The sequence below is a fragment of the Bos mutus genome, chromosome 19 (genome assembly GCF_027580195.1).
Source record: "Bos mutus isolate GX-2022 chromosome 19, NWIPB_WYAK_1.1, whole genome shotgun sequence".
In the NCBI taxonomy this organism is placed as follows: Eukaryota; Metazoa; Chordata; class Mammalia; order Artiodactyla; family Bovidae; genus Bos; species Bos mutus.
The window spans coordinates 32,781,906-32,801,078 of NC_091635.1; the positions used below are offsets into that span (position 1 = coordinate 32,781,906).

Genomic DNA, 19,173 nt, shown 5'->3' on the forward strand with positions numbered 1-19,173 from the left:
TGGCCCCATGGACTGTAGCCCACCAATCTCCTCTGTCCTTGGAATTTCCTAGGGAAGAATACTGGATTGGTTTGCCATTTCCTTCTCCAGGAGATCTTCCCCACCCAGGGATTGAACTTGCATCTCCTGTGTCACCTGCATTACAGGCAGATTCTTTACCTGCTGAGCCACCCGGGAAATCTTATAATAACTTTCTATAAATTTTGCTGTAAGTTGAATTCAGTTCAGTTCAGTCGCTCAGTCGTGTCCGACTCTTTGCGACCCCGTGAATCGCAGCACGCCAGGCCTCCCTGTCCATCACCAACTCCCGGAGTTCACTCAGACTTACATCCATCAAGTCAGTGATGCCATCCAGCCATCTCATTCTCTGTTGTCCCCTTCTCCTCCTGCCCCCAATCCCTCCCAGCATCAGAGTCTTTTCCAATGAGTCAGCTCTTCACATGAGGTGGCCAAAGTACTGGAGTTTGGGAATAGGAAAAAGTGGACCACAGCCAAGAGATATTATATATTGACTAGGGTAAATCTGCTCCATAGAGATATACCTAAAAGAAATAAGTGAGAATTCTAGGGTGAAGAATATGTAATAACTGATAATCTCTCGGACAGTTTTTAAAGAAAGGTTTCTATGGAGTGTAAGAGACTGGAGAATTTCAGGCTAAATTTTAATGGCAAAATATTACATATCGCAAAGTGACATAAATGTTTTGTGGGGTTTTTGTTTTATTGCTTTTTGATATGGCTGTTTCTTTGACAGGAAAGATGAAAAACCTTCTAACCTTTACCAGACACTATATGATGAAGTACCTGAAGGACGCTTTTACTCAGAAGAATTAAGTGGTAATAATAGGTTTCAGAATTTTTTGAATAAATTTCCTGATTATATGTTCTGTGTTCTCAAAGAGACAATCTAGGTTTTTTCTTTCCAATTTTGATGGCTTTCTAAAGGGATGGGTTTTTTTGCTTGATAGTTTTTTTTTTTTTTTTTTTCAGTATTTTGAGTATATCATCACATTCTCTCCTGGTCTGAAAAGTTTCTGTTGAAAAATTTGCCAATGGCCTTATGGGATTCTCTTGTCTCTTTTCTCTCCTTGCTTTCAAAGTTCTTTCTTTGTTCTTGACTTTTGACAATTTAATTATAAAATGTCTTTGTGTAACCTTATTTGGGTTCAAACTTTTTTGGGATCCTTTAGGCCTCTTGGATTTGATGTCCATTTATCTTCCTAAGTTTGGGATGTTTTCAGCCATTGTTGTTTTAAATATATTTTCTGTTTCTTTCTTTTTGTCTTCTCTTCCTGGAATTCCTGTAATGCAGATATTGTTTCTTCTGATTGTGTCCTATAAGTCCTATAGTATCTCTTTGCTCTTTTTTCCTTTTTTTGCCTGGGTAATTTTAAATGTTCTTTCTTTTAGATTCTTTCTTCTATGTGGTTCAGTTTGTTTTTAAAGCTATTTAATTTTCCCATTCAATTGGCTGTATTTTTCAGTTCTAGGATTTCTTTTTCTTTTCTTTTTTTTTTTTAATATTTTCTGTTTCTTTGTTGAGCTTCTTGTTTTTTGGCTGACACTTAATAGATTTCCATTTCTTTAGGGCCAGTTATTGAAACTTTATTAGTTTTCTTTGGTAGTGTCACGTTTATGTAATTTTTCATTATCTTTGATTCCTTATGTGGCATCTACATTTGAGTAAGTGACCTCCTTTTCCAGATATTACTGGTTTGCTTTAGCAGAGACAGTTTTTCACCAGTCAGCTTAGTTTCTGTTTAGTTTCTGCCAGATGTGTTAACTGGCAATGTCCTTGGGAAGGTGGGTCTTGCTATCAGAGTCTATTTTGGGGCTAGGCCACTGCTCATGTTCTAAGATTGGGGAGGGGATGCACTGGTTGAGAACAGCTGGCTAGAACTTCTGGTTCGTCCCCTAAATGAAGCTATAGGAAAGGTTCTGTGTTGCCTGGGTTCTCTGGTCATTCAGGACTGGGTACTATACTCAGTAGTAGGCAGGGCTATGAATTAACTTCTGAGTTTTGCAGGGCGGTAGAACTAGTCCTAAAGGAATGCACTGCTTATTGTTTGGAAATCCGAATCAGGCTATACTCAGTACTATACTATACTCAGTAGTAGGTACTATACTATACTATACTCAGTAGTAGGCAGGGCTATGAATTAACTTCTGAGTTTTGCAGGGCAATAGAACTGGTCCTAAAGGAATGCACTGCTTATTGTTTGGAAATCCGAATCAGGCTAGACAGCACTGAGTTTCCTAGTTAGATGCCCCAGTTTTGCTCCGTAGACAGGGAAAACCCTGGGCTGGGCTATCTGTTCAACTGTTACTGTAAAGAGGGCTATAGGATGGGTTATACAGCTCCCCGTGTGCTCTGGTTAAGTCCCCTGGTTAGGCAGGTTAAAGGCTGTGTTCAGCAGTGTGTTGTGACTATGAATTAGGTTCCTTGCTGAGCAAGGTACCATACAGACCCTAAGACCTGCAAGGTTTGTTTGGGTATCAAGTTGGGCAGATATATGCACCAAGTTCCCTGGTCTACTGATCTACCATCCTGTCTGCAGACAGGTAGGGCCAGCAGTGGGGTTCTCCACTCAAGTGCCATTGTAATTGGAGTTGCAAAATGGTGTATACAGATTCTCAGGAGTTATGGTTAGGTTTCTTGGTCAAATTGGACTGGAGGCTTTATTCAGTTTTCGATGGGGCTATAAATTATTTTCCTCCCTGGTTGGGACTGAAGGATAGGTCCCCAGGGCTGGCAAAGCTCTTCATTTGGGAATCAAATCAGACAGATCTCTGCACCAAACTCCCTGGACAGACAAGGCCACCATCTTAGCTTTGCAGATGCAGAGTTGCTGGTTGGGTTTTCTGATCAAATGCCAATGTAATAGAGACTTCAGGGTGGGCTACTGAGATTCCCAGGAGCTCTGTTTAGGATTCTTAGTTAATAGGATTGGAGTTTATATTCAATAGAACAGGCTCCAAGGCTGATAAGACTCTTGTTTGGGGAGTTAATCAGGTAGATCTGTGTACCCTGGCCAGATGCAGTTGCTGGCTTGTTTCTGCAAGCAGACAGACCCACTAGCCAGGCTATCTGCTCAAGTACTGCTGGACCAAGTCATTTCCCAGGTGTTCAGGCCAGGCTTCCTGGTCAGGCGGGGCCAGAAGCTCCATTCAGCAGTGCAGTGGGCTGTGAATTACTTCCTCTATCTGGGTAAGCAGGAGAACCAGCTCCAAGGCTGGAAAGGCTTTTTGTTTGTGGTCTTGACTCAAGCAGACCTGTGCCCCAAGTTCCCTGGCTAAAGTAGGGCACTGACTTTTTCTGTGGATGATCAGTTCTGCTTGCTGGACTCTACATTCGAGGATTGCTGGGTTGCATAGCTTCCTGGGTGTTTTGGCCAGGCTTTCTGGTCAGGCAGAACCAAGAGCTACAACTTAGCATTGAATGGAGATGTGAATTAGCTCCCTTGTCTAGATGGAGTATTAGAACTGACCCCAAGTAGCTTTCCAGGTATTCTGGTCAGTCTTTCTTGAGAGGCAGGGCCACCTATCTTTAATGTCTTTAAAGACATCTTTGGTGTCCAAGTGGTTGATTAATGTAATACTAATACAATACTTTTTAAAACTAATTATTTTACTTCAATTTCTCTCACCAACCCTGATGTCCACAATTTGATCATTGTTATAATGTTGAAACCTCAGACTTTAATGTCTTGTTCTCTGTTCACAGTCTCTTATACTTGCAGTTGTTTTTATTTTACAATTTTATTTCATAGACTACCTCATTTGGTGCCCCTGTGAATATATGATTTCCAACCTGAGCTGCCTTTAGCACCAGTTGGTATTCCCTTTTGTTTTGATCAGATCCCTCTCCTGTTTCTTCCTGTACTTATTTCACATCTTCATTGCTCTCTTCAAATCCTATCACCTAGTCTTTCAATTCTTAAGAGATGACATTGCTTTTTCATAGAGAGTTAATAAAGACTGTTTGGCAGAATCTTCCTGAACTCCTTGACTATAAACAAAATCCATAGCCTTCTGTATTGTCTCATTGAGAAAGAGTCGCTTTCACAAGACCAATCCTTTCACTTCTCTTTTTTTCAATTTTATTTTCTTCTGCTTCCTTAGAGATGATGCTCTGTCAGCTTTATACTCTTTCAGAGAAGCTTATTGAAAGAGCTGTTTTCATTAATTACTGTTTACTTCCTGTTATTGTTCAGTCGCCCAGTTGTGTCTGACTCTTTGCAACCCCATGGACTGCAGCACGCCAGGCCTCCCTGTCCTTCACCATCTCCCGAAGTTTGCCCAAGTTCATGTCCATGGCATTGGTTATTACTTCATCCAGGCTGAAGTAATGGAACTGGATGCCATAATGTTAGTTTTTTTAATATTTAGTTTTAAACCAACTCTTTCTCTCTCCTCCTTCACCCTCATCAAGAGGCTCTTTAGTTCCTCTTCGTTTTCTGCCATTGAGTGGTATTGTCTGCATATCTGAAGTTGTTGATGTTTCTCCTGCCTATCTTGATTACAGCTTGTAACTCATCCAGCCCGGCATTTCTCATGATGTACTTAGTGAAAGTGAAGTCGCTCAGTTGTGTCCGACTCTTAGTGACCCCATGGACTATAGCCCACCAGGCCCTCCATCCATGGGATTTTCCAGGCAAGAGTACTGAGAGTGGGGTGCCATTGCCTTCTCTGTTAACAGCAGCTAGGCATATTATATTTACTTGGAGCTGGTATACTTGGTGACAGCCTTAGTCCCCTCGGACACGGCGTGCTTGGCCAGCTCCCCAGGTAGCATCAAGCGCATGGCGGTCTGGATCTCCCTGGATGTGATAGTCGAGTGCTTGTTGTAATACACCAGGCACGATGCCTCGCCAGCGATGTGCTCGAAAATGTCGTTGACGAAGGAGTCCGTGATTCCCATGGCCTTGGACGAGATGCCGATGTCTGGATGGACTTGCTTCAGCACCTTGTACACATACACGGAGTAGCTCTCCTTGCGGCTGCTCTTGCGCTTCTTGCCGTCCTTCTTCTGGGCCTTGGTCACAGCTTTTTTAGAGCCCTTTTTAGGGGCAGGAGCAGACTTAGCCGGTTCAGGCGTGTCTATAATGACAACACCCAACAACACAAAGATCTTGAAATGCCTATGATGTATTTAGCTTATAGTTAAATAAACAGCAGACAGCCCTGTCATAGTCCTTTCTCAGTTTGGAACCAGTTTGTTGTTCCATGTCCATTTCTGACTGTTGCTTCTTGACCTGCATACAGATTTATCAGGAGACAGATAAGATGGTCTGGTATTCCCATCTCTTTAAGAGCTTTCCACAGTTTGTTATGATCCACATAATCAAAGGCTTTAGCACCGTCAGTGACCAGAGGTAGATATTTTTCTGAAATTCCCTTGCTTTCTCTATGATGCAGCGAATGTTGGCAATTTGCTGTCTGGTTCGTCTGCCTTTTCTAAACTCAGCTTGGACATCTGAAAGTTCTTGGTTCACGTAATGCTGAAGCCTAGCATGCAAGATTTTAAGCATGATGTTACTAACCCAGGAGATGAGTGCAAATGTCCAAAGGTTTGAACATTCTTTAGTACTGCTTTAGTATTTACTTCCTGCTGCTGCTGCTGCTAAGTTGCTTCAGTCGTGTCCGACTCTGTGCGACCCCGTAGACGGCAGCCCACCAGGCTCTGCCGTCCCCGGGATTCTCCAGGCGAGAAGACTGGAGTGAGTTGCCATTTCCTTCTCCGATGCATGAAAGTGAAAAGTGAAAGTGAAGTCTCTCAGTCGTGTCCAACTCTTAGTGACCCCATGGACTGCAGCCTACCAGGCTCCTCCGCCTGTGAGATTTTCTAGGCAAGAGTACTGGAGTGGGTTGCCATTACTTCACTGAAATCTGGTTTCCACCTCAAATACTTTAGTGAAACTTCTATTAGTAAAGTCATTAGTGTCTTTTTAAAAGTCTTTTTCTGGTATTTATGACTGTTATCTGTTGCCTCTTTTTCTGAAAACAAGGTGAATTCAACCCAATTTAGTTCAGTAGACATTTTTTGAGAATCTGTTCTGAAGTAGATTCTGGGACTTGAAGAATGAAAAATCTTGCCCTCTATTAGCTGTTTAACTGAAGGATACTGACATGCAAGTAGTCAGAATAGCAAGAGCTTTGACTGATACACACACAAGTTATAAGGCAGCAGAGAAAGGTTTAACATGCCCAGGAAAAGTTGTGGAAGCCTTTGCTTATGTGAGCCTTGCATGAGTTTTCTGGTAGTTTCTGAGAATTCTTTAGAAACTCATAGGTTTAGAGGTCACTGGCTCCAGACATACCTAATTAAGAAATAAGACTGATGTTAAAGCAAAGAGTTGAAACACAAAGATTTGCTCCTCTGTTTTCTTTAGTGACTGTCCCCCACCTGCCCCTTAGCCCCGACCCCGAAGAGGATGGGGAGAATAAATGATTATTCCCTTGAATTAATTAACTGTTTTGTTATGTGTATTCAGCACTTCAGAAAGCCTGTAAAATTTTTAGTAAAATTCGAGGTGGTAAGATTTATGTGAATGATCTGCCAATGATCCATCGCGTCTTGAAGATCTCTATAAGTGACACAGAAATGCGAAAGGCACTGAAGACTATTGATATTGATGGTAAGTTTTTGGGTTTTCATTATTAGTTTAGGGGTGTACAGTCATGGACATAAGTTATATGTTGTTTTTGGTTCAGTCACTCAGTCATGTCCAACTCTTTGCAACCCCATGGACTGCAGCACACCAGGCTTCCCTGTCTTTCACCATATCCCCAAGTTTGCTCAAACTCATGTCCATTGAGTCAGTGGTGCCATCCAACCATCTTGTCCTCTGTCATCCCCTTCTCCTTCTGCCTTCAATCTTTCCCAGCCTTAGGGTCTTTTCTAATGAGCCAGCTCTTCATATCAGGTGGCCAAAGTATTGGAGCTTCAGCATCAGTCCTTCAAGGAATATTCAGGACTGATTTCCTTTAGGATTGACTAGTTTGATCTCTTTGTAGTCCAAGGGACTCTCAAGAGTCTTCTCCAGCACCGCAATTCAAAGGCATAAATTCTTCAGCATTCAGCCTTCTTCTCAACTCTCACATCCATGCATGACTATTGGAAAAACCATAGCTTTGACTATATAGGCCTTTGTCAGCAATGTAATGTCTCTGCTTTTTAATACACTGTCTAGGTTTGCCATGGTCAGATTAATTACAAATGATAGAAAAGCTAAACTTTAAAATGTTATTAAAAACATCTGTGCACATTTACAATAATGATATTAAAAAATTGGGCCTCAGATACACATGACTGGATTGATTGATTGCTAGGTTGGGTTATGACATGCTGTCATCAACATTTGATCTTTTTAGACTTTTAATTTTTGCTAATTGCCTTAGTATGAAATGGCATGGGATAGGGAAAGTTTCTTAAGGCAAAAAATGTTTGAGATTAATATATTTGATATATTTAATTATATTAAAATTTGTTCCCTGGGTTGGGAAGATCCCCTGGAGTAGGACATGGCAACTCACTCCAATATTCTTGCTTGGAGAATCCCATGGACAGAGCAGCCTGGTAGGCTACAGTCCATTGGGTTGCAAAGAGTTGGATATGACTGAAGCAACTTAGCATGCATATTTAAAAGGATACCTGAAAGTGAAAAGACAGGTTACAAACTTGGGGATATTTGCAATTCACACAATTGACAAATGATTAGTTTACAAAATGTGTAAAGAATTCATACAAATCGATAACAAATAATGAAATAGAAAAGAGGGCAAAACACATGGACAAGTATTTCACATAAAATATAACACATATAGTCAATAATTATATATGAATAGGTTCAACATCACTCTTGTTTAAGGACATAAAAATAAAACCCTAATAAATTACACTTTAAGTAGCTAGAGAAATTGGATATGACTGGACTATTGAACAACAACAGAAACCTAGAAAAAAAATATATTTTTGCACTCAATATTTGATACTTGAATCAAAGAAGTAGATAATAGAGAAGGCCTTACATTTACAGATCATTCAAAGCTTGTTATTAAGGGAGCCACGGGTCATAATAGCCATCATCAAAAAGTGCATAAACAATAAATGCTGGATAAGATGTGGAAATATGGAACCCTCCTACACCATTGTTGGGAATGTAAATTGGTATAACCACTATGGAGAACAGTATGGAGGTTCCTTAAAAACTAAAGATAGAACTACCACATGACTGCTCTTGTGTATAGACTATGGTATTCTAATGTCAGTTAATTATAGTTACATTTTTAGTTTGTATTTTTATCTTATATGCTTAGTGAATCTGCTGATAAATTTGCTAATGGAGTTTTTTTCTTTCTTTTTCTGAATCATTTCTTATAGTTAATGGAATGCTGGATTTTTCAGATTTCCTTAAGGCTGTGAATGATGTCTGTTACTTGGTCTCTCAGGATCCAGGTAAAAATATTTTCTTCAGAATTATAGAAGAAAATTATTTTTGATAGTAACTGATTTTAGGGTGGGGTGGTTATACGAATTTATGTTTTTTCAGAATTTCTTAACTCCTTTTTGCCCTAGTAGTCCAGGTTGAGAAAAATTAGGCATGGGCTATTCTATAAAAGGCACTAAAAAACCTGGATCTCTGCCACGGTATCCTAATTTTCTGTCCCCAGTCTCTACTTTTTCCTGTACACAACTACGAGACCAATTTTCTTAAAACACAGTTTTTGTCATGTCATTATCTCAAAAATTTAGCTGCTTTTCTTAGGCCAAACTCTTATGCTTCTGGTCCTCACTTCTTCATAATTTTCCTTGCTGCTCTTCCTTTCTCCATAAATTTTTCCCAGACAAGAACCCCATGCTCCAGTTCAGTTCAGTCACTTAGTCGTGTCCGACTCTTTGCGACCCCGTGGACTTCAGGCTTCCCTGTCCATCACCAACTCCCAGGGCTTACTCAAACTCATGTCCATGGAGTCGGTCATGCCATCCCACAGTCTCATCCTCTGTCGTCCCCCTCTCCTCCTGCCTTCAATGTTTCCCAGCATCAGGGTCTTTTCTTATGAACCAGCTCTTCACATCAGGTGGCCAAAGTATTGGAATTTCAGCTTCAGCATCAGTTCTTCCAATGAATATTCATGGCTGATTTCCTTTAGGATGGACTGGTTGGATCTCCTTGCAGTCCAAGGGACTCTCAAGAGTCTTCTCCAACACCACAGTTCAAAAGCATCAATTCTTCTGTGCTCAGCTTTCTTTATAGTCCAACTCTCACATCCACACATGACTATTGGAAAAACCATAGCTTTGACTAGACGGACCTTTGTTGGCAAAGTAATGTCTCTGCTTTTGAATATGCTATCTAGGTTGGTCATAGCTTTTCTTCCAAGGAGCAAGCATCTTTTAATTTCATGGCTGTAGTCACCATCTTCAGTGATTCTGGAGCTCAAGAAAATAGTCTCTCACTGTTTCCATTGTTTCTCCATCTATTTGCCATGACGTGATGGGACCAGATGCCATGATCTTAGTTTTCTGAATGTTGAGCTTTAAGCCAACTTTTTCACTCTCCTTTTTCACTTTCGTCAAGAGGCTCTTTAGTTCTTCGCTTTCTGCCATAAGGGTGGTGTCATCTGCATATCTGAGGTTATTGATATTTCCTGGCAATCTTGATTCCAGCTTGTGCTTCATCCAGCCTTGTATTTATCATGAGTGTGTACTCTGCATATAAGTTAAATAAGCAGGGTGACAATATACAGCCTTGACATACTCCTTTCCCGATTTAGAACCAGTCTGTTGTTCCATGTCCAGTTCTAACTGTTGCTTCTTGACCTGCATACAGATTTCTCAGGAGGCAGGTCAGGTGGTCTGGTATTCCAGTCTCTTTTCAGAATCTTCCACAGTTTATTGTGATCCCCACAGTCAAAGGCTTTGGCATAGTCAATGAAGCAGAAGTAGATGTTTTTCTGCAATTCTCTTGCTTTTTTGATGATCCAACAGATGTTGGCAATTTGATCTCTGGTTCCTCTGCCTTTTCTAAATCCAGCTTGAACATCTGGAAGTTCATGGTTCACATACTGTTGAAGCCTGGCTTGGAGGATTTTGAGCATTACTTTACTAGCATGTGAGATGAGTGCAATTGTGTGATAGTTTGAACATTTGACATTACCTTTCTTTGGGATTGGAATGAAAACTGACCTTTTCCAGTCCTGTGGCCACTGCTGAGTTTTCCAAATGTGCTGACATATTGTGTGCAACACTTTAACAGTATCATCTTTTAGGATTTGAAATAGCTTAGCTTAGCTGGAATTTCATCACCTCCACTAGCTTTGTTCATAGTGGTGCTTCCTAAGGCCCACTTGACTTCACATTCCAGGATGTCTGGCTCTAGGTGAGTGATCACACCATCATGATTATCTGGGTCGTGAAGATCTTTTTTGTACAGTTCTTCTGTGCATTCTTGCCACCTCTTCTTAATATCTTCTGCTTCTGTTAGGTCGATACCATTTCTGTCCTTTATTGAGCCCATCTTTGCATGAAATGTTCCCTTGGTATCTCTAATGTTCTTGAAGAGATCTCTAGTCTTTCCTATTCTATTGTTTTCCTCTATTTCTTTGCATTGATCATTGTGGAAGGCTTTTTATCTCTCCTCGCTATTCTTTGGAACTCTGCATTCAAATGGGTATATCTTTCCTTTTCTCCTTTGCCTTTAGCTTCTATTCTTTTCTCAGTTATTTGTAAGGCCTCCTCAGACAACCATTTGCCTTTTTCCCCCAGGCTCCAGTTAATCATAAATCTCCATACCTGCCAATTGCATTCTTACTTCATGCCTTAGTTCATTTTTTTCCCCTTCTGTTGAAGACTCATATCTGTTTTCTTGTCTACCCTTGACAGTTCTTTTCCCATTGCCTGGAATCTGCATGAATTTCTACCTCAAGTTTTCAGATACTGAATTGTCTCCTAATAGCTTTTAGCTTGCACTGCATATAAATTGTAAAGAAAATAGTTGAAAGGACTATTCATGTTAATGATAGAAATAGTGCTTCCAAAGGCCTGCAATCTCTAGTGTTCATGATCTAATTTTAGCAGTCCTTTTGTTTTTCCCTTAGGCAAGATCAAGTTTCTGTGCTTATAGAAGATAACATATATTGGGATTATATATATTTATTGTCAGCCAAACTGTATTCTCTTAGAATCAAGGATAAATGAACGTGATGGTCAATATTCCCGAGTAAGCAAACAAGAGACAAGAAAAACTCTTCAAAGTTTACTGATTCATTAATGTAATAAATGTTATTAAATGCCTACCATATGAAGCCGTGATTAATATAGACATGGTGCTTGGTTTGCTTTTTCTTTTTTAATTCCTTACTTCCTACTTGGCATTTTGATTAACTCCTGTGGCGATTGGGATTCTCCTTTGTCTCCTTGGTTTTTGCCTTACAGGTAACTTTTCCTGACCATAGATTTATATGTTTGTTTGGACTTCTAGGTACTGCCTACTTGCTGTACCGCAGCAAAGAATAGCTTACTTGCTCTCTTACATTCCTTGGTTTTCAATTCCTGGTTTCCTATTTTGACCTTATTTCTGTTTATTGCCACATGTTCTGAGACTAATCAGGAAGTCCCAGGCTTCTTTTTTTCCTTTTAAATCAACATACATAATTCTTGAATGTTATTTTTATAAAATATCCAAGAAATATTTAAGTGTATAAAGATGTGAAAGACACTCTTTAATTCCTCCTATAATTTAATGTTGACCTTAGAATCCATTTTGTATTCAATTATGAATATATATATGTGTGTTTTGTAAGATGAGATAAGTTACCAATTTTTAGGCAGAGGGTTGATTGAACCCAGGTCTCCCACATTACAGGTGGATTCTTTACCAGTTGAGCCACAGTGGAAGCCCTTTGATCTCACAGAAGCTGGTAAAAAGACGAAGCATACATTTAGGAATCGAGACCCTCTAAAAAAGGGAAAAATAGAAATAATCTACTTTAAGAGAAAAGAGTCATGCTATATACATTGTTTTCTAGTATGATTTTTAAAAAATAAGTAATATATCTTGAAAAGTTTTCCATGTCAGTAGATACAGGTCAGCCTTTTATTTTTTTTTTTATTAAAACTTAAAAAATTTTTATTTATTTTAGCCTTTCATTTTCAAATAGCTACATGGTATCTGAAAATGTAGATATACTAATAATTTAACCTATAATGTTGAATATTTAATTGGTTTTAATTACCTTACTATTGTAAACAATTCCACAATGATTGTAACTTTTCTTATATTTTTATATTATATATTTATTTGATATTATATTTACATATACATGTGTGCATGTGTCTTTATCATACCTTTATAAGGAAAAATGAGTTATAAATTATTAGGTAGAGGAGAGCCAGTGTGTACATTGGGACATGCCTTCAATACCTAGCCAGATAGTTTCTCAACTCTGCCTTAGCCTTCACTTCCTTCCTGTGTATCTCCTCAAGATAAGCCAGTAGTAAGAGTTTGTTGTTGTTCAGTTGCTCAGTCATTTCTGACTCTTTGCTATTCCATGGACTATATAGCACACCAGGCTTCCCTGTCCTTCACTATCTCCCAGAGTTTGCTCAAGCTCATGTTCATTGAGTCAATGTTGCCATTCAACCATCTCATCCTCTGTCATCCCCTTCTCCTCCTGCCCTCAGTCTTTCCCAGTGTTAGAGTCTTTTCCAGTAGGTCAGCTCTTTGCATCAGATGGCCTAAGTACTGGAGCTTCAGCTTCAACATCAGTCCTTCCAGTGAACATGCTAAGTGCTAAGTCACTTCAGTCATGTCTGACTCTTTGTGACCCCGTGGACTGTAGCCCACCAGGCGTCTCTGTCCATGGGATTCTCCAGGCAAGAACACTGGAGTGGGTTGCCATGCCCTTCTCCACTTCCAGTGAATATTAAGGATTTATTTCCCTTAGGATTGACTGGTTTGATCTTGCTGCTCAAGGGACTTTCAAGAGCCTTTTTCAGCACCAGAGTTCAAAAGCATCAATTCTTCAGTGCTCAGCCTTCTTTCTGGTCCAACTCTCACATCCATGCATGACTACTAGAAAAACCATAGCTTTAACTAGGTAGACCTTTGTTGGCAAAGTGATGTCTCTGCTTTTTAATATTATGTCTAGGTTTGTCATAGCTTTTCTTCCAAGGAACAAGAGTCTTTTAATTTCATGGCTGCAGTCACTATCTGCAGTGATTTTGGAGCCCAAGAAAATAAAGTCTGTCACTGTTTCCATTGTTTCCCCATCTATTTCCCATGAAATGATGGGACTGGATGCCATGATCTTCATTTTTTGAATGCTGAGTTTTAAGTCAGCTTTTTCACTCTCCTCTTACACCTTCATCAAGAGGCTCTTTAGTTCCTCTTCAGTTCTACTGTTAAGGTGGTATCATCTGCATATCTGAGGCTATTGATATTTCTCCTGGCAATGTTGATTCCAGCTTGTGCTTCATCCAGCCCAGCATTTTGCATGATTTACTCTGCATATAAGTTAAGTAAGCAAGGTGATAATATACAGCCTTGATGTACTCCTTTCCCAATTTTGAACCAGTCTGTTTTTCCATGTCTAGTTTGAACTATTGCTTCATGACCTGCATACATTTTTCTCAGGAGAGTTTAGGATGTTCTCAAGTCTTTCCTGAGTATCTGTACAGCTCGACCCTTGTGTGTAGCCATCTAGATTTCTAGAAGTATGTTGGAGATTTTCAAAGCCACCTATGGAAATATCATTTCCCAGATTTTCCTCATAAGTTTGTTTGTTAGCCTATTGTTTGCTCTGTTTCCATTACTACTGGCAGTTGTGATGGTAAACAGTTATCTCTGTTTTTGGTGAATTCTCCCAGGGAAAAATCTGTTTGGACTGGGAAAGCTTTGAGTCAGTTTATATAAGAACAGATTTGAAAGTAGGGTCTTCCAGAGAACCACCAGACAGGTCTAATAATAGCAGTTCTTAGGGAATGGCACTTTGAAGAAGTTCCAACCTCTTTTTTCTCCACTGGATTTTTGGTTGCTGGTTTTCATTGCAGTTTTCAACTCTTGGTTTTCAAGGCTCCTGGTAGCCCCTGGGAAGGGAAGGTGGGAATACAGCAAGTTAAAATGCCACAAAGCTCAGTGTTCTTAAGGAGAGTCAGACATTTTTTTTGAAAAAACATTCCCTGGGTTGTTGTAAACCTTTGGTTGATTTCCAGAGGGTTGAAAAAGTTGACTTTGACATTTTTGCCAGTGTTCTCGTTGTTTTATAGCATAGAGGATTCTCAGAGGTCCTTCCTGTGCTATTTTTTTTTTTTATTGAAGGATAATTACTTTACAGAATTTTTTTGTTTTCTGTCAAACCTCAACATGAATCAGCCATAGGTATACATATATCCCCACCCTTTTGAAACTTCCTCCTATCTCCCTCCCCATCCCACCCCTCTAGGTTGATACAGAGCCCCTGTTTGAGTTTCCTGAGCCATACAGCAAATTCCTGTTGGCTATCTATTTTACATATGCTAATATAAGTTTCCATGTTACTCTTTCCATACATTTCACCCTCTCCTCCCCTCTCCCCATGTCCATAAGTCTATTCTCTATTTCTGTTTCTCCATTGTTGCCCTGTAAATAAATTCTTCAGTACCATTTTCCTAGATTCCGTATATATACATTAGAATATGGTATTTATCTTTCTCTTTCTGACTCACTTCACCCTGTATAATAGGTTCTAGATTCATCCACCTCATTAGAACGGACTCAAATGCATTCCTTTTTATGGCTGAGTAATATTTCATTGTGTATATGTATCCCAACTTTTTTATCCATTTCATCTGTCAGTGGATATCTAGGTTGCTTCCATGTTCTAGCTATTGTAAATAGTGCTGCAATGAACAATGGGATACATGTGTCTTTCAGTTTTGGTTTCCTCAGGGTGTATGACTAGGAGTGGGATTTCTGGGTCGTATGGTGGTTTTATTCCTAGTTTTTTAAGGAATCTCCATACTGTCTTTCATAGTGGCTGTATCGATTTACATTCCCACCAACAGTGCAAGAGTGATCCCTTTCCTCCACACCCTCTTCAACATTTATTGTTTGTAGACTTTTTGATGAGGGCCATTCTGACCTGTGTGAGGTGATATCTCATCGTAGTTTTGATTTGCATTTCTCTAATAATGAACAATGTTGAGCATCTTTTTATGTGTTTGTTAGCCATCTGTATGTCTTCTTTGGAGAAATGTCTATTTAGGTCTTTTCTCCACTTTTTGATTGGGTTGTTTGTTTTTCTGATATTGAATTGTATGAGCTGCTTGTATATTTTAGAAATTAATCCTTTGTCAGTTGTTTCATTTGCTATTATTTTCTTCCATTCTGAGGGTTGTGTTTTCACCTTGCTTATAGTTTCCTTTGCTGTGCAAACGCTTTTAAGTTTAATCAGGTCCTGCTTGTTTACTTTTGCTTTTATTTCCATTACTCTAGGAGGTGGGTCATAGAGGATCTTGCTTTGACTTATGTCATCAAGTGTTCTGCCTTTGTTTTCCTCTAAGAGCTTTATAGTTTCTGGTCTTCCATTTAGGTATTTAATCCATTTTGAATTTATCTTTATGTTTGGTGTTAGGAAGTGTTTTAATTTCATTCTTTTACATGTAATCTGTCCAGTTTTTCCAGCACCATTTATTGAAGAAGCTATCTTTGCCCCATTGTATATTCTTGCCTCCTTTGTCAAAAATAAGGTACCCATAGGTGCATGGGTTTATATCTGGACTTTCTATGTTGTTCCATTGGTCTATATTTCTGTTTTTGTGCCAGTACCATACTGTCTTGATGACTGTAGCTTTGTAGCATAATCTGAAGTCAGGAAGGTTGATCCCTCCAGCTCCATTCTTCTTTCTCAAGACTGCTTTGGCTATTTGGGGTCTTTTGTGTCTCCATATGAATTGTCAAATTTTTTGTTCTAGTTTTATGAAAAATGCCATTGGTAATTTGATAGGGATTGCATTAAATCTGTAGATTGGGTTTGGTGTATAGTCATTTTTACAATATTGACTCTTCCTACCCAGGAACATGGAATATCTCTCCATCTGTTTATGTCATCTTTGATTTCTTTCATTAGTGTCTTACAATTTTCTGTGTGCAGTTCTTTTGTCTCCTTAGGTAGGTTTATTCCTAGATATTAATTATTTTTGTTGCAATGGTGAATAGGATTGATTCCTTAATTTCTCTTTCTGGTTTTTCATTGTTAGTATATAGAAATGCCAGTGATTTCTGTGTATTGATTTTATATCCTGCAACTTTGCTAAATTCGCTGATTAGCTCTAGTAATTTTCCGATACGATCTTTAGGGTTTTCTATGTACAGTATCATGTTATCTGCAAACAGTGAGAGCTTTACTTTTTCTTTTCCAGTCTGGATTCCTTTTATTTCTTTTTCTTCTCTGATTGCTGTAGCTAGGAATTCCAGAACTATGTTGAATAATAGTGGCAGAAGTGGACGCCCCTGTCTTGTTCCTGATCTTAGGGGGAATGCTTTCAGTTTTTCACCATTGAGAATAATGTTTGCTGTAGGCTTATCATATATGGCCTTTACTATGTTGAGGTTGGTTCCTTCCATGCCCATTTTATGAAAAGTTTTAATCATAAATAGGTGCTGAATTTTGTCAAAGGCTTTTTCTGCATCTGTTGAGATTATCATACATAGTTTTTATCTTTCAATTTGTTAATATGGTGTGTCACATAGATTGATTTGCATATATTGAAGAATCTTTGCATCCCTGGAATAAACCCAACTTGATCATGGTGTATGAGTTTTCTGATGTGTTACTGAATTCTGTTTGCTAGAATTTTGTTGAGGATTTTTGCATCTATGTTCATCAGTGTTATTGGCCTGTAGTTTTCTTTTTGTGTGTTGTCTTTGTCTGGTTTTGGTATCAGGGTGATGGTAACCTCGTAGAATGAGTTTGGAAGTGTTCCTTCCTCTGCAATTTTTTGAAAGAATTTTAGAAGGATAGGCATTAGCTCTTCTCCAAATGTTTGAAAGAATTCTTCTGTGAAGCCATTTGGTCCTGGGCTTTTGTGTTTTGGGAGATTTTTGATCCCAGCTTCAATTTCAGTGCTTGTAATTGGGTTGTTCATAATTTCTATTTCTTCCTGGTTCAGTCTTGGAAGATTGAACTTTTCTAAGAACCTGTCCATTTTTTCTAGGTTATCTATTTTATTGCCATATGGTTGTTCATAATAGTCTCTTATAATCCTTTGTTTTCTGCATTGTCTGTTGTAACTTCTCCTTTTTCATTTCTAATTTTGTTGATTTGATTCTTATTTCTTTCTTGATGAGTCTGACTAAAGGTTTGTCAATTTTGTTTATCTTCTCGAAGAACCAGCTTTTAGTTTTATTAATCTGTACTATTGTTTCTTTCATTTCTTTTTCATTTATTTCTGCTTGGATCTTTATGATTTCTTTTCTTCTACTAATTATGTTTTGTTGTTGTTCTTCTTCTTTTTCCAGTTGTTTTAGGTATAAAGTTAGGTTGTCTATTTGATGTTTTTCTTGTTTCTTGAAGTAGGATTGTGTTGCTATAAACTTCCCTCTTAGAACTGCATTTGCTGCATCCCATAGGTTTTGAATTGTGTTTTCATTGTCGTTTGTTTCTAGAAATTTTTTGATTTCCCTTTTGATTTCTTCAGTAAACTGTTTGTTATTTAGAAACGTGTTGTTTAATCTCCATGTGTTTGTGTTTCTTATACTTTTTTTTTCTTGTAATTAATATCCAGTCTCATAGCATTGTGGTCAGAGAAGATGCTTGATACAATTTCAATTTTCTTAAATTTACTGAGGTTTGATTTGTGACCCAAGATGTGGTCTATCCTAGAGAATGTTCCATGTGCTCTTGAGAAGTAAGTGTATTCTTCTGCATTTGGATGAAATGTCTTGAAGATGTCAATGAGATCCATCTCATCTAATGTATCATTTAAGACTTGTGTTTCCTTATTAATTTTCTGTTTTGATGATCTGTCCATTGGTGTGAGTGGGGTGTTTAAGTCTCCTACTATTATTGTGTTACTGTCAGTTTCTCCTTTTATGTCTGTTAGTGTTTGTCTTATGTATTGAGGTGCCTCTATGTTGGGTGCATAGATATTTTCAATTGTTATGTCTTCCTCCTGGATTGATCCCTTGATCATTATGTAGTGTCCTTCCTTATCTCTTGTAATCTTCTTTATTTTAAGGTGTATTTTTTTCTGATATAAGGATTGCTATTCCAGCTTTCTTTTGCTTCTCATTTGCATGGAATATATTTTTCCATCCTCTTACTTTCAGTCTATATGTATCTTTAGGTCTGAAGTGGGTTTCTTGTAGACAGCATAGATATTGGTCTTGTTTTCGTATACATTCAGCCAGTCTGTGTCTTTTGGTTGGAGCATTTAATCCATTTACATTTAAAGTAATTATTGATATATATGTTCCTATTGCCATTTTCTTAATTGTTTGGAGTTGATTTTATAGATCTTTTCTTTTCCCCTGTTGTATTTCTTGACTATATAAGTCCCTTTAACATTTGTTGTAAAGCCAGTTTGGTGGTACTGAATTCTCTTAGCTTTTGCTTGTCTGAAAAGCTTTTTATTTCTCTATTAATTTTGAATGAGATTCTTGCTGGGTACAGTAATCTTGATTGTAGATTTTTCCCTTTTAGTACTTTAATATATCCTGCCATTCCCTTCTGGCCTGCAGAGTTTCTGCTGAAAGATCAGCTGTTAAGTGTATGGGGTTTCCCTTTTATGTTACTTGTTGCTACTCCCTTGCTGCTTTTAATATTCTTTCTTTGTGTTTATTTTTTGGTAGTTTGATTAGTATGTGTCTTGGTGTGTTTTTCCTTGGGTTTATTCTGTATGGGACTCTTTGTGCCTCTTGGACTTCATTGACTATTTTCTTTTCCACGTTGGGGAAGTTTTCAACTGTAATCTCATCAAAAATTTTCTCATACCTTTTTTTTTCTCTTCTTCTTCTGGGACCCCTATAATTTGTATGTTGGTGCATTTGATATGGTCCCAGAAGTCTCTGAGACTGTCCTTGGCTCTTTTCATTCTTTTTACTTTATTCTGTTCTTCAGAAGTTATTTCCACCATTTCATCTTCCAGCTCACTGATTCATTTTGCTTCAGATATTCTGCTATTGATTCCTT

General features: G+C 38.4%; 1 protein-coding gene across 1 annotated transcript in view; it reads left to right on the forward strand.

The window, feature by feature from the left end:
* Positions 1–19,173, forward strand: part of EFCAB13 (EF-hand calcium binding domain 13) — a 119,690-nt gene that overhangs the window by 17,010 nt on the left and 83,507 nt on the right. The window contains exons 5-6 of the mRNA XM_070357331.1: positions 755–837; positions 6,495–6,638. Of these exons, the coding sequence (XP_070213432.1) occupies positions 755–837; positions 6,495–6,638 (227 nt within the window). The remainder of the gene's footprint in view (positions 1–754; positions 838–6,494; positions 6,639–19,173) is intronic.